At 43.4% G+C, this 13,304-nt stretch overlaps 1 protein-coding gene across 1 annotated transcript in view; it reads left to right on the top strand.

Moving 5' to 3' along the window:
- LOC144506542 (interleukin-10 receptor subunit beta-like) overlaps nucleotides 1-13,304 on the top strand; it is a 64,766-nt gene that overhangs the window by 29,602 nt on the left and 21,860 nt on the right. The window contains exons 3-4 of the mRNA XM_078232797.1: nucleotides 8,374-8,531; nucleotides 11,731-11,842. Coding sequence (XP_078088923.1) covers nucleotides 8,374-8,531; nucleotides 11,731-11,842 — 270 coding nt within the window. The remainder of the gene's footprint in view (nucleotides 1-8,373; nucleotides 8,532-11,730; nucleotides 11,843-13,304) is intronic.

Below are 13,304 nucleotides of genomic sequence, written 5' to 3'. Positions count from 1 at the left end.
TCCATAGCTTGCGGTATTGATGTTCAAGTTTATTTATCTGTGTCACAAGTAGGCTTACATTAACACTGCAATGAAGTTACTGTGAAAATCCCCTAGTCGCCACACTCCTGTTCAGGTACACATAGGGAGAATTTAGCATGGCCAATGCACCTAACCAGCACATCTTTCGGACTGTGGGAGGAAACCGGAGCATCCGGAGGAAACCCACGCTGATACAGGGAGAACATGCAAACATTGCACAGACAGTGACCCAAGCCAGGAATTGAACCCGGATGCCTGGTGCTGTGAGACAGTAGTGCTAACCATTGTGCCACTGTGCTAAGTGTGATGTTCTCTGAGTGCTAGATCCCAATTTGTAGATTCCGAATCATCCAGTTTCTGTTATCCACCAGGGGTTTAGAGGTTCAGATCAGTTATGATGGGTGAAGGAGATTCCAATAGGAACAGTGCAAAACAATTTCACAAGCAAGAAATTGAAGTAACTTTCATAGTTCCCTCCCTACACAGATTTTAATCTATGCGGCCTGTTCAATCCTGAGTTACCGTCTTAAGACCATTTTATCATTTGCTGCAGTTTGTATATAGATAATGCCTTGCCACCAAAATTTCCTTTTGAAAAGACACTCTTAAATAAAATTGCCTCCCTTGCTGTTTATTAATGATGATTAACATTCGGATAACAACACGCAGTGGGGTACTGCAGTAGAGTGAGATATTGGACCAGTTAGTTTATTGTGTATATAAATGTAGCAGTAAGGAGTGAGTTCCAGGAGTGTTTCAAGAAATTCGGCTAAAGTCATACAGCACGATGTTAAACTCAGACAGTTGCAGCTGAACAAAATTAATTTGCATTTGACGGATTCCAAGAAAAATGTTGCATTATCTTATTTCTTGCACAATATTCTGTGCCGTTCAGAAAGTAATTCATTGTGAAATAAGTACTGCAGACTTATGATGTAACATCCCACAAATAGAAATCAAGTTAAGGACACACTATTGCATCAGGAATCTGGAGCTGAAGAAACAGTCTCAAGGCTGTATTATTGCAAAAGGACGGATGCAATCACTTAATCCTTTTTCCCAAGAATGAATTTTCACAGGATGAAGGATGCCAGTAAAGGCTCTGTGCTTCAGGGAACGTTGTTTTGGAATCACAATGATTGTTGGCAACTCAAAGGTGTTCCTGTGACCTTACTGCTCTTGACTTTCTTGATGGAAGAGATCATGGGTGGGTGGTGCTATGTTAACTGTCTGCCTATGTTATTATTGCAGAAAGAGCACAAGTAACCCCAGTTCAGTCTTTCATGTCCTTGCTTTATGGAATCAGCAGATGGGGAGATGTTGCATGTTTATTTTGAACAGCTTTAATGGCCAGGATTTTCCGCCCCGTCCGCTGCTGGGATCTTCCAGTCTCGCCGAAAGTCAATGGACTTTTGGCTGGCCCACTGAATCCTCCGTTGCGGGTCCAATCATAGTGGGGCTGGAAAATCCAAGCCAAAGTGACGGATAGCTATATTTCTGTTCAGTTCCAAGTGACATATGAATCAGAAATCAAGAAGTTCTGGGTTAAAATATTTCATTATACATGGCACTCGCTGAATCTGCAAATTCATTGATTATATGGTTTGACCCATATAAAGATTAGTGGGAACCTAGAGGATTGGGAAATCTTTAAAGATCAGCAGAAAGCCATGAAAAAAGCTATAAAGAAAGGTAAAATGGATTATGAGGGTAAACTAGCTCAGAATATAAGAACAGATAGTAAAAGTTTCTACAAATATATAAAACGAAAAAGAGTGGCGAAAGTAAAGATTGGTCCTTTAGAGGGCGAGAAGGGGGATGTAATAACTGGAAATGAGAAAATGGCTGAGGCATTGAACAGGTATTTTGTGTCGGTCTTCACAGTGGAAGACACAAATAACATGCCAAAAATTGATGACAGAAAGGCTATGGCAGGTGGGAACCTAGAAACTCTCATTATCACGAAAGAGGTAGTGTTGGGCAAGTTAATGGGGCTAAAGATAGACAAGTCTCCTGGTCCTGATGGAATTAATCCCAGGGTACTAAAAGAAATGGCGGGAGAAATAGCAAATGCACTAGTGGTAATTTACCAAAATTCACTGGACTCTGGAGTGGTTCCCGCAGATTGGAAAACAGCAAATGTGACGCCACTGTTTAAAAAAGGAGGTAAACAAAAGGCAGGTAACTATAGGCCGGTTAGCTTAACTTCTGTAGTAGGCAAAATGCTTGAATCTATCATCAAGGAAGAAATAGCGAGACATCTGGATACAAATTGTCCCATTGGCAAGATGCAGCATGGGTTCATGAAGGGCAGGTCATGTTTGACTAATTTGGTGGAATTCTTTGAGAACATTACATGTGCAGTGGACAATGGGGAACCTGTGGATGTGGTGAATCTGGATTTCCAGAAGGCATTTGACAAGGTGCCGCACCAAAGACTGCTACATAAGATAAAGATGCACAGTGTTACAGGTAATGTATTAGCATGGATAGAGGATTGGTTAACTAACAGAAAGCAAAGAGTGGCGATAAATGGGTGTTTTTCTTGTTGGCGATCAGTGACTAGTGGTGTGCCTCAGGGATCCGTGTTGGGACCGCAATTGTTTACGATTTACAAAGATGATTTGGAGTTGGGGACCAAGTGTAGTGTGTCAAAATTCACAGATGACACTAAGATGGGTGGAAGAGCAAAGTGTGCAGAGGACGCTGAAAGTCTGCAAAGGGATATAGATAATCTAAGTGAGTGGACGAGGGTCTGGCAGATGGAGCACAATGTTGGTAAATGTGAGGTCATCCATTTTGGTAGGAATAACAGCAAAATGGACTATTATTTAAATGGTAAAAAATTGCAGCATGCTGCTGTGCAGAGGGACCTGGGTGTCCTTGTGCAGGAATCTCAAGGAGTTGGTTTGCAGGTGCAGCAGGTAATTAAGAAGGCAAATGGAATTTTGTCCTTCATTGCTAGAGAGATGGAGTTTAAAAACAGCGAGATTATGTTGCAGCTGTATAAGTTGCTGGTGAGGCCACACCTGGAGTACTGTGTACAGTTTTGGTCTCCTTACTTGAGAAAGGATATACTGGCACTGGAGGGGGTGCAGAGGAGATTCACTAGGTTGATTCCGGAGTTGAGAGGGTTAGCTTATGAGGAGAGACTGAGTAGACTGGGGCTATACTCATTAGAATTCAGAAGAATGAGGGGAGATCTTATAGAAACATATAAGATTCTGAAGGGAATAGATAAGATAGAAGCAGGGACGTTGTTTCCACTGGCGGGTGAAACTAGAACTAGGGGGCATAGCCTCAAAATAAGGGGAAGCAGATTTAGGACTGAGTTGAGGAGGAACTTCTTCACACAAAGGGTTGTGAATCTGTGGAATTCCCTGCCCAGTGAAGCAGTTGAGGCTACCTCATTGAATATTTTTAAGGCAAGGATAGATAAACTTTTGAACAGTAAAGGAATTAAGGGTTATGGTGAGTGAGCAGATAAGTGGAGCTGAGTCCACAAAAAGATCAGCCATGATCTTATTGAATGGCAGAGCAGGCTCGAGGGGCCAGATGGCCTACTCCTGCTCCTAGTTCTTCTTATGTTCTTATGACCCTGAATTTCTTTTGGAATTTGAGGCATAGTGGGAGAGGGCAGAGCAGGTGTAAGAAATAGTTGCGTAAAATCAAATGGGACCTGGAAATGTTGGGTCTCTATCCAGAAGGAAATCTTTAACCAGTTCCTAATTGGAGCTCGAGGCAGCTGGAACATACCTCTGCCTCAGACATTGAGTCTAACAGCACATGGAGAAAGGGCTGGCAAAAATGTCCTCATTCAAAAATGTGTAGGTTCGGGGGATTAGTGAGGTAATTGCTTGGGGTTATGGGAATGGGGTGGGGGGTTGGGTCTGCAAAAGAGGCTCTTTTAGAGGGTCGATGCTAACTCAATGGGCTGAATGGCCTCTTCTGCACTGTGGGATTCTATGACCAGTACCCTGGTCATTTTAGGGGCAAATGTAGACCTTAAGAAATAGGAACCGGAGTAGGCATTTCAGCCCTCAGAACCTGCTTATGATCATGGCTGATATAACACTCACTCAGTCCACTTTCCTGCCTTCTCTCTCTAACTCTTAATTCCCCCTCCACTGATTAAAAACCTATCGATCTCAGCCTTAAAAAGGTTCAAAGACCGGCCTCCGGAACTTGGGATAAAGAATTCCAAAGATTCACAATTCTTTGAGAGAAGAAATTCACTGTCAAATCTGTCTTAAATGTCTCCTTTATTCTGCGATGTGCCCTCTGGTCCTACGTTCTCCCATGAGTGGAAACATTCACTCAACAGATGCCCTATATAATCTCCTAAAGGGGATTATATGTTTCAATCCTATCACCTCTCATTCTTCTGAACTCCAAGGTGTACAGACCCAACCTGTTTAATCTTTCATCATATGACTGTCCCTCCATATCCAGGATCATCCTAATAAACCTTTACTGTGGTTTATTGAGGTCTCAAAACTAGGATTACGATAGAGAAGACCTCAAAATTGTCTCTTTACTTTCTTCAACTTGTCCACCCAGGATGTGGGTTAGACTGGCAAGACTGCACTCAGTATCTATCCCAAGTGCCCTGGGAAGGTGATCCTGGATCTCCACTTTCCAGTACTTACAGTGATGATGCTCTCACAATGTCTGTTTAAAAGTTTTCGTATACTCTTTTTACAATTGGTAGCTTTTCAATCAGCCAGGGCATAAGACTTTCAAAAGATCTAATGGAAAGTTGGGAGAGTAAGAGAGCAAAATATGTGGAAGCAACCAAGAAGCGAGATGCTCAGTGAGGATATGGAGCTGGGCTTTCAAATAGAGGAGGAATTATGGTTCTCGGAGAGATTGGAGATTTGATTTGATTTATTGTCACATGTATTAGTATACAGTGAAAAGTATTGATTCTTGCGTGTCATACAGACAAAGCATACCGTTCATAGAGAAGGAAAGGAGAGAGTGCAGAATGTAGTGTTACAGTCATAGCTAGGGTGTAGAGAAAGATCAACTTAATGCAAGGGAGGTCCATTCAAAAGTTTGATGGCAGCAGGGAAAAAGCTGTTCTTGAGTTGGTTAGTATGTGACCTCAGACTTTTGTTTCTTTTTCCTGACGGAAGAAGGTGGAAGCGAGAATGTTCGGGGTGCGTGGGGTCCTTGATTTTGCTGGCTGCTTTGCCAAGGCAGCATGAAGTGTAGACAGAGTCAATGGATGGGAGGCTGGGGTTCTTGGGGAATGAGGTGTGAGATTACACACTGAAAGTGGAGTGGGTCTTTCACAGATTATAAAACAGCAGTTTCTGCAGAATGAGCCATTCAGAATGAACAGGGATTGGAGTTTTCAAAGTAAATTAATGATTTCAGACAGAAGAATGAATTGGTAATGAGCCTTTTGAAGGGCCAGGAAGTAGGCTGGGCTGCGGTGACCCTGGTGATGTAGGTTTACTGACTTTCCTGCATTTGGCAGAAGTCTTGTGTGGGACTTTCTGGTCTCATGCCTTGTGCATCTTTCTGTGGCTTGTGTAGGTAATTCTCAGAACTTCATTTGCCTCAGGTTGGATGAGATCATCCAGCAGGTACACAGCTTCTGACCGTAAACCTCCTTTTTTTTGTCCCTCCCTTGTTGGCAACCCTCCCAAGTTTTCTGGCTGACGTTCTGGGGAAGTTTGTACCTCATTGGAGAAACGTTGACCGGAGAAACCTTTGCTGCTCAGCCTTGATGCTGGGAGGGAGAATAATTTTTTTTTTAAAGTGGGAATGATGCACGACTTAAACCAGGATGGCTGACAGAATTTTGCAGCATGACAGAAACTTCAGCTCACTGCATCCTCATCAACTCTGCAAAACAAATAGTCACGTAGTTCCTTTCCCATACCCTTTTAATCTTCCATTTTACAAATATTTACCTATTTTCCTTTTAAAAGGGGTGGCACGGTAGCACAGTGGTTAGCACTGCTGCTTCACAGCACCAGGGGCCTGGGTTTGATTCCCAGCTTGGGTCACTGTCTGTGTGGAGTTTGCACATTCTCCCCATGTCTGCTTGGGTTTCTTCCGGGTGCTCCGGTTTCCTCCCACACTCTGAAAGATGTGCTGGTTAGGTGCATTGACCTGAACAGGTGCCGGACTGTGGCGACTCGGGGGAATTTCACTGTAACTTCATTGCAGTGTTAATGTAAGCCTTACTTGTGACTAAATTTACTTTACTTTACTTTTACTAAAAGCTATTTTGGATTCTGCGTTCAGCAGTATTTCTGGAAGGAGATTCCTCTAACAGGCCTCTGCATGTTTAAAGAAAAACTCGCCTAATCTCTTCCTTATGGTAAATTAATTGCAGTTATGCCAGCTAGCTATCCATTCACTCTGACCATTCTTGCTATGGAGGGAATGCAACAAAGGTTTACCAGGAATACCAAGACTGACGTATGAGGAGACATTATGTTGGTTAGGATTATATTTGCTGGAGTTTAGAAGAATGAGAGGGGGGATCTCATAGAAACCTATAAAATTCTGACAGGACTAGAGAGGATAGATGCAGGAAGGATGTTCCCAAAGGCGGAGGCATCCAGAACCAAGGGTCACAGTCTAAGGATAGATAGAACATAGAGCAGTACAGCACAGGAACAGGCCCTTTGGCCCACAATGTTGTGCCAAACATGACGCCAAATTAAACTAATCCCTTCTGCCTGCGCTTGGCCATATCTTTCTATTTCTTGCATATTCATGTGCCTATCTAAAAGCCCCTATTGTATCTGCCTCCATCACCACCCCGGGCAGCGCATTCCAGACACCTACCACACTCTGTGTAAAAACAAAACTTGCCCCTCACATCTCCTTTGAAATTTCCCCATCTCACCTTAAGTGGGTTAAGCTATTTAGGACTGAGATGGAATTTCTTCACCCAGAGAGTGGTGAGCCTGTGGAATTCACTACCACAGAAAGCAGTTGAGGCCAAAACATTGTGGGTGGAATTCTCCCAAAAAAAATTCGAATTGTTGAATTGGCGGGAAAAATGGAGTATTTTTTCAGTGGGAGTTCACACTAGAATCTCCCACATTGTGCAATGCAGAGGCCACCAGCGTGAATCTCATTAGATTTTGGGGGCGGGGCCTATTCCTGCCAAGGAGGTTGTCCGTAGTGACTCCAAACTGTCAACCTCTGGCCAGCCCACAACCCCGCAGTGCTGACCCCCCCCGACCCCCATGGCCAGATCATACCATTCCTGCCCGCACCCCAGTCCCAGACCGCCCCGATCGCTGGCCTCCCTCCTGCCCCCATCAACCCCAATGCAGAGTGGACCCCAGCCCCTCTAGGCCCTGCCCCATATGCCCCAACCCCTTGGCTCTGGCTGGGCAGTGCAGAGGTACCCCCTGGGCATGGGCACTTTGCCCCTTCGGCAGTGCTAGGTGCCCATGCCCAGGGGGCACCACGAAAGTTGGGAGCTACTCTCAACCCCGCTGGAGTGAAACACTCTGGGGTGGGAGAGGTTAGCAGGCCCAAAGAATTCAGTCCCGGGCCCGCTAATAGCATTTAAATGATATTTAAAATATTATTTAAATGCTAGCCCCGCTTCCACTCCAGTTTCTGGCACGGAGCAGACCACACCAGCAATCCGGTACTGGGAGACGCAAGCGGGATGCGAACACTCGCGGGAACTTCGTGAATTGCCCCCCTACTGAATCACCCCCCTACACCGCCCCCCCCGCCCCCCCCCCCCACCACCACAAACACACACACACACACACACACACACACTGTGCGATTCTACCATTCCGCTGTGCTAAAAGATTAGTGCAGCAGGATGAGAGAATCGCCCCCTGTATGTTTTCAAGGAGTTGGATATAGCTCTTTTGGACTAAAGGGATCCAAGGATATTTGGCGGGGGGGGGAAGCGGGAAAAGTTCACTGAGTTGGATGATCAGCCATGATCCTAATGAATGGTAAAGTGAGCTTGAAGCATTGCATGGTCTACTCCTGCTCCTGTTTTCTATGTTTCTATGACCATAGTTTTTCTGAACATCTTCCTTCCTTTTAACAAAAGAAGCAGTTGTTCTTCTGTGTTGTCCATGCAACTACAGCTTCTGATTCTGATATCTGTTCAGTGAATCTTTTTTACCCCTCCTCATGGCCTTGATATCCTGCTTAAAATAGTGCATCCAAAACTGAAAACTTGCACCCTAACTAACTGACCTTGTGCTGAGCAGTAATGTAAGCTGCAGCTTCCACATTTATACTTTTCCTTCAGGTGATTAACCTTCTCTTTAGCACAGATTGAAATGCTATTTTTAGGACATCACTTGGTTAAATATCTTCCTTGTTGCAATCTACGTTGTCCAGATCTTTCGAAAGTAATGGGAATTGGACAGATGTGCAGGACTGTACACACGTCGCTGAAACACAGTGTGAATTATTGGATGATATCTCCTCCAATGCAACATACAACCTGAGAGTGAGAGCAGAACATAGGAATGAAATGTCAAACTGGGTTGAAGCAGGTAAGAGATAGAAAACATCACTCAAGTACACAAACGTTTCTTGAAGAGTTGCATTTTTCATGTACCAAAACTTAACACTGAATGCTAGAAATTTCTCCACTCTTATCAGACCAGCATTTGATTGAATTAGTGTTTAAACATCATACAGACTATAAAGACCCCAGGCTTTGTTCTTAGCCTGTTGACTTGGGAGGGATCTAACAGAGAAGGGAAAGGTTTAGCCCAATTTCTTCTGCTGAAGGATTTCTGTATATGGATGGAATCAGACTCCATTGTAATGCCTTGTGTGGTATAACAACTTGCTGTCCAACATGATGCATAACCATTGAACCAAGTGCCAGAGGTTTGTCAGCGTCCATAGAACTGTACAGCAGCAAGCGTTACAGAGAATTACATTGAATATACAGCCCAACCTGTCTATGCTGGTATTTATGCTCTACTCAAGCCTCCTCCCAACCTTCCTAATCTTTTTTAATCTGCATAAATCTCTATTCCCTTCTCCCTCAAATATTTGTCTATCTTCCCTTTGAATGCACCTATAATATTTACTTCAACCGCTCCCGATAATAATGAGTTTTACACTTTCACTGCTGTCTGTGTAAGGAGTTTCTTCTGAATTTCCTAATTGATTTTATTATGGATGGCATCTGATTTTGCTCTTCCGCACAAATGGAAACATTCTTTCTATGTCTCTATTAAAATCTTTCATAAACTTTAAAGATCAACTCTTTTTTACAAGAGGAGAAAGATTCAGCCTATTTATCATAAATATTTCTGGTATCATCTATGTAAACCTTTTCAGCACCCTCTCCTCTAATGCCTCAATATCCTTTTAATAATATGGTGACCAGAACTGTTGTGAGTACTTCAATGTAGCCTAATCAAGTTTGGACACTGCACTGTGGGGATTCTATGATTCTATCCCATTGCCCTTGGGATTTAACCAGCTGTAGGGGAGGTTTCCATTTGCAGGCTGGTGGTAGAGGAGGATCCTTCCATCAAAGCCCCCCACTCCCATAACAAGCTGTAAACCTCCACCAACCCCTCCCCCCACTCTCTCCATCCACCCCCCCCATATCCCACTATCCAAGCATCCAGATTTCCCCTCCCATTGCATGCCCCCTGCCTCACCAGGACCTGTCCATCTGTCACCCAAGGAGACCCTAACTCACTTGCTTGGCTGGATTCAGCACAGTTGTCCTCCTCTCAAAGAACTGAAATGAAGTTTGCTGTCCCAAAAATCTAATTTCATGTTCATTTCTAGCAAGGAAAGGAGCCTCTCGATCTGTACTTTTCAATTTCATCCCTCTAGAAATAATGCATTTTATATTGCTCTGTTAATCTATGTTGCTACATTTAGTGATTTGTCTGTTTCTACTCCTAGATCCCTTTGCACTCCACCGATTCAGACAATTGTTTTCCAAGTAATAAGTGACCTTATTTTTCTTAGTAAAATGCAATACCTCACACTTGCCTGTGTTGAAAATAGGGTGATACCACATCCCATGAAAGAATAAAAAAAATCATTTTCCAGTTCTATGCCAATTCTACAAGTTGATTAATGTCCTCCTTTAATTTCTTGCCCTCCACCTCACAGTACTTACTATTTTCCCCAAACTAGTGTCATATACAACTTTAGGAATTATGTTTTTAATTTATAAGTCTAAATAGTTAACATGAATTGTGAACAATACTGGTCCCAGCACTAATTCTTGTGAGACTTCACTTCCCCCCCCTCTGTCACTCCAATTAGATTCCATTTGCTCCGACTCTGGTTTCTGTTTTGTCACTGGCTAGCTATCCATTTTGTTACTTGTGTCTTACCCCTGCCTGCTTTGACCTTATTTGTTAGTCTAATATGTGACACCTTATTGAAGGCGAAATAAATTAATAAAATCAATAAGATTAAAGGCTGAAATAATTGATCAAGTTAATTAAATAAATTACATCTACCAAAGTACCCTTATCTATTTGCTCTATTAGTTCTTCAAAGAATTCAATGTCAAGCAAAACCTCTCCTTTTGAAATCCATGCTGATATTTCATTATTATGATTTTTGTTTTCCAAATGTTATGTTATGTTCTTCTTTGGACAGCATTAATTTTTTACTAGCACTAATGTCAAGCTGACTGGCTTATAGTTCCTCTGACATGTATTATCTACCCTCTTCTGGGCGTAACTTCGGCTGTCCACTGATCATCTGGCACACATTCTTTTTAAAATATTATATTAAATATGTGCCACATAGCATGGTAGTAAAGAATGATAACTAGTGCTAAGAAAGCACTTAAGGGCCGCATCCCTTAAGTGCGGCATGATGGCACATTGGTTAGCACTGCTGTCTCACAGCACGAGGGACCCGGGTTCAATTCTGGCGTCAGGTGACTGTGTGGAGTTTGCACATTCTCCCCATGGAATTCCTCCAGGTGCTCCAGTTTCCTCCCACACTCCAAAGATGTGTGGGTTAGGTTGATTGGCAATGCTAAATTGACCCTTCGTGTCAGGGGGATTAGCAGGCTAATTACGTGGGGTTATGGGGATTGGGCTTGGGTGGGATTGTTGTTGGTGCAGGCTCGATGGGCCAAATGGCCTCCCCCTGCACTGTAGGGATTCTATGATTCTATCCCATTGCCAATGAGATTTAACCAGCTGTAGGGGAGGTTTCCATTTGCAGGCTGGTGGTAGAGGAGGGTCCTTCCATCAAAGCCCCCCACCCTCATAACAAGCTGTAAATCTCCACCAACCCCTCCTACCGCATGCTCCCTGCCTCACCAGGGCCTGATCATCTGTCACCCAAGGAGACCCCTAACTCACTTGCTTGGCTGGATTCAGCACAGCTGCCCTCCTCTCAAAGAACTGCAATGAAGTTTGCTGTTCCAAAAATCTAATTTCATATTCATTTCTCGCAAGGAAGGAGCCTCTTGATCTAAATAGTGAGAAATTGCATTTGCTAACTTTAGTGCAATCCTACACTCTTTTGAAATGATTTATGTATGGCACTTCTCACTCTGAACAAGTAATGGACAGGCTGCATCTAGAATTGGGAAAGCCTTGGGAAGATACCTACAAACAAATTTATTCAAGTTATTCTGCAGTATGCCACGACATTTCATACAACTCAATGCAGATTATATTTTTAACATTTAAAAATGTATATTCTTATTTTCTTAAATGGATAACTTTCTTTCTGTTTGTACAGTGTCCGAACCAAAAAATGTGACAGTTGAATCTTTCAATCTGAAACATTTAGTCAAATGGGATCCAGATGTTTATCAACTGGGCCCAGTCACCTATTCCGTCCAGTTCCAAGGGTAAGAGAATGGAATTTAAATTAAAGGACTACAACCTGGGTATTGCTGTTACAATTCAGTTTAACACTAGTGACAAATTTGCAGTGGTGGTCAGCAGTATTGAAGTGTGGTATAGCAGTCATTTACACCATTCCTCAGCTCTCCAAACTCAACCTAGGTGGACGGCTACTGCTGCTTGCTTTCAGCCACCCCTTCTCATGGCTTTTGCACCAGAAACTGGGTGAGTCCCAGAAGTCATTTACTCCTGTAAAGGAGTGGTCATTTGAGCCCCCCGGCATTCATTGCGATCATGGCCGACTTCTTTTCCTGCACCTTCTCTAAAGCCAAGATTCTGGTTTGTACTTCTGGAAGGAAGGAAGTCAGGGCCTTACAACTCTCAGCAACCACTCACAGAGCCTTGTAAGTGGAGGTCTAAAGGTGATGCCATCAGTTTGGGGTATCCTGCGCTGCCTCTGTCCCATGCCTTTTAACACCATTGGTTAACAAAAACTGATCCACCTCCAGTTTAAATTAACAATTGGTCTAGCATCAATTGCCATGGGTGAAAGAGAGTTTCAATCTTCTTTATCAGCCTTTACATGTAGAATTGTTTCCTAACTTCAGGATGTAATGTTTAGACCATATCCCTTGTTCTAGACTTCCCAACTGGTATGTTGGCCACAGGGGATCATCACTACATCTCTCCGTGGGCCTCATTTATGAGCCCCCCCATTAGGCAAATGGAGGCTTGTCCAATAGGGAAGGGGGAGGGGGTTAAAACCAGCTCCACTTGGGACTGATCTGCACTCTGTAGCCATTGAATGGTGCTGAGGTATCACTGTAAATAATAAGGTGATTGCGGACGGAAGACTGGCCTCGGTAAGATTATTACATTGGCGACGAGGAATGGAACTCGTTTTTTTTTCTTCCCTCTGGACTATCTTTACTATTGAGGCACGTAATCCTCCAGTAAGAAACATGCCTTTTTTTGGGACACTTGAAGCTAACAATGCAAACATAGAAGACCAGTACGCAGAGTGCAAACATTACTTTTTTTGGGCCAAACGAGAAGCAGACAGCATGTGGGGTCCTTACCTTCAGTAGAATCAAAAGTATAACCTACCCGGATGCCCCTGACTCCAAAACCTTTAATGAATTGGTGGACTAATCATGACCCTAAACCTTCCATAACACTCCGGAGATACCGCTTTAACAGACAGGACAGACCTCTGGGGAATCTGTCACTGACTTTCCAACCAGGGTGCGAAAATTGGAAGAACACTGTGAACTCAGACCACCCTGAACGACATATTGCGAGATAGGCTGGTCTGTGGAATTAAGAGATGAGATCCAAAAATAATTATTGGTGGAACCCAATTTGGATCTGAAGAAGGCCATTGAGAAAGCTCTATCGTTGGAGAATGCGGAGAAAGGAGCATGGGAACTACAGGGAACGTCAGATAGCAGTGTCCTCCGATTGAGG

This window comes from Mustelus asterias, chromosome 17 (assembly GCF_964213995.1).
Source record: "Mustelus asterias chromosome 17, sMusAst1.hap1.1, whole genome shotgun sequence".
Classification (NCBI taxonomy): Eukaryota; Metazoa; Chordata; class Chondrichthyes; order Carcharhiniformes; family Triakidae; genus Mustelus; species Mustelus asterias.
This window is presented reverse-complemented; position numbering and strand designations above follow the sequence as displayed.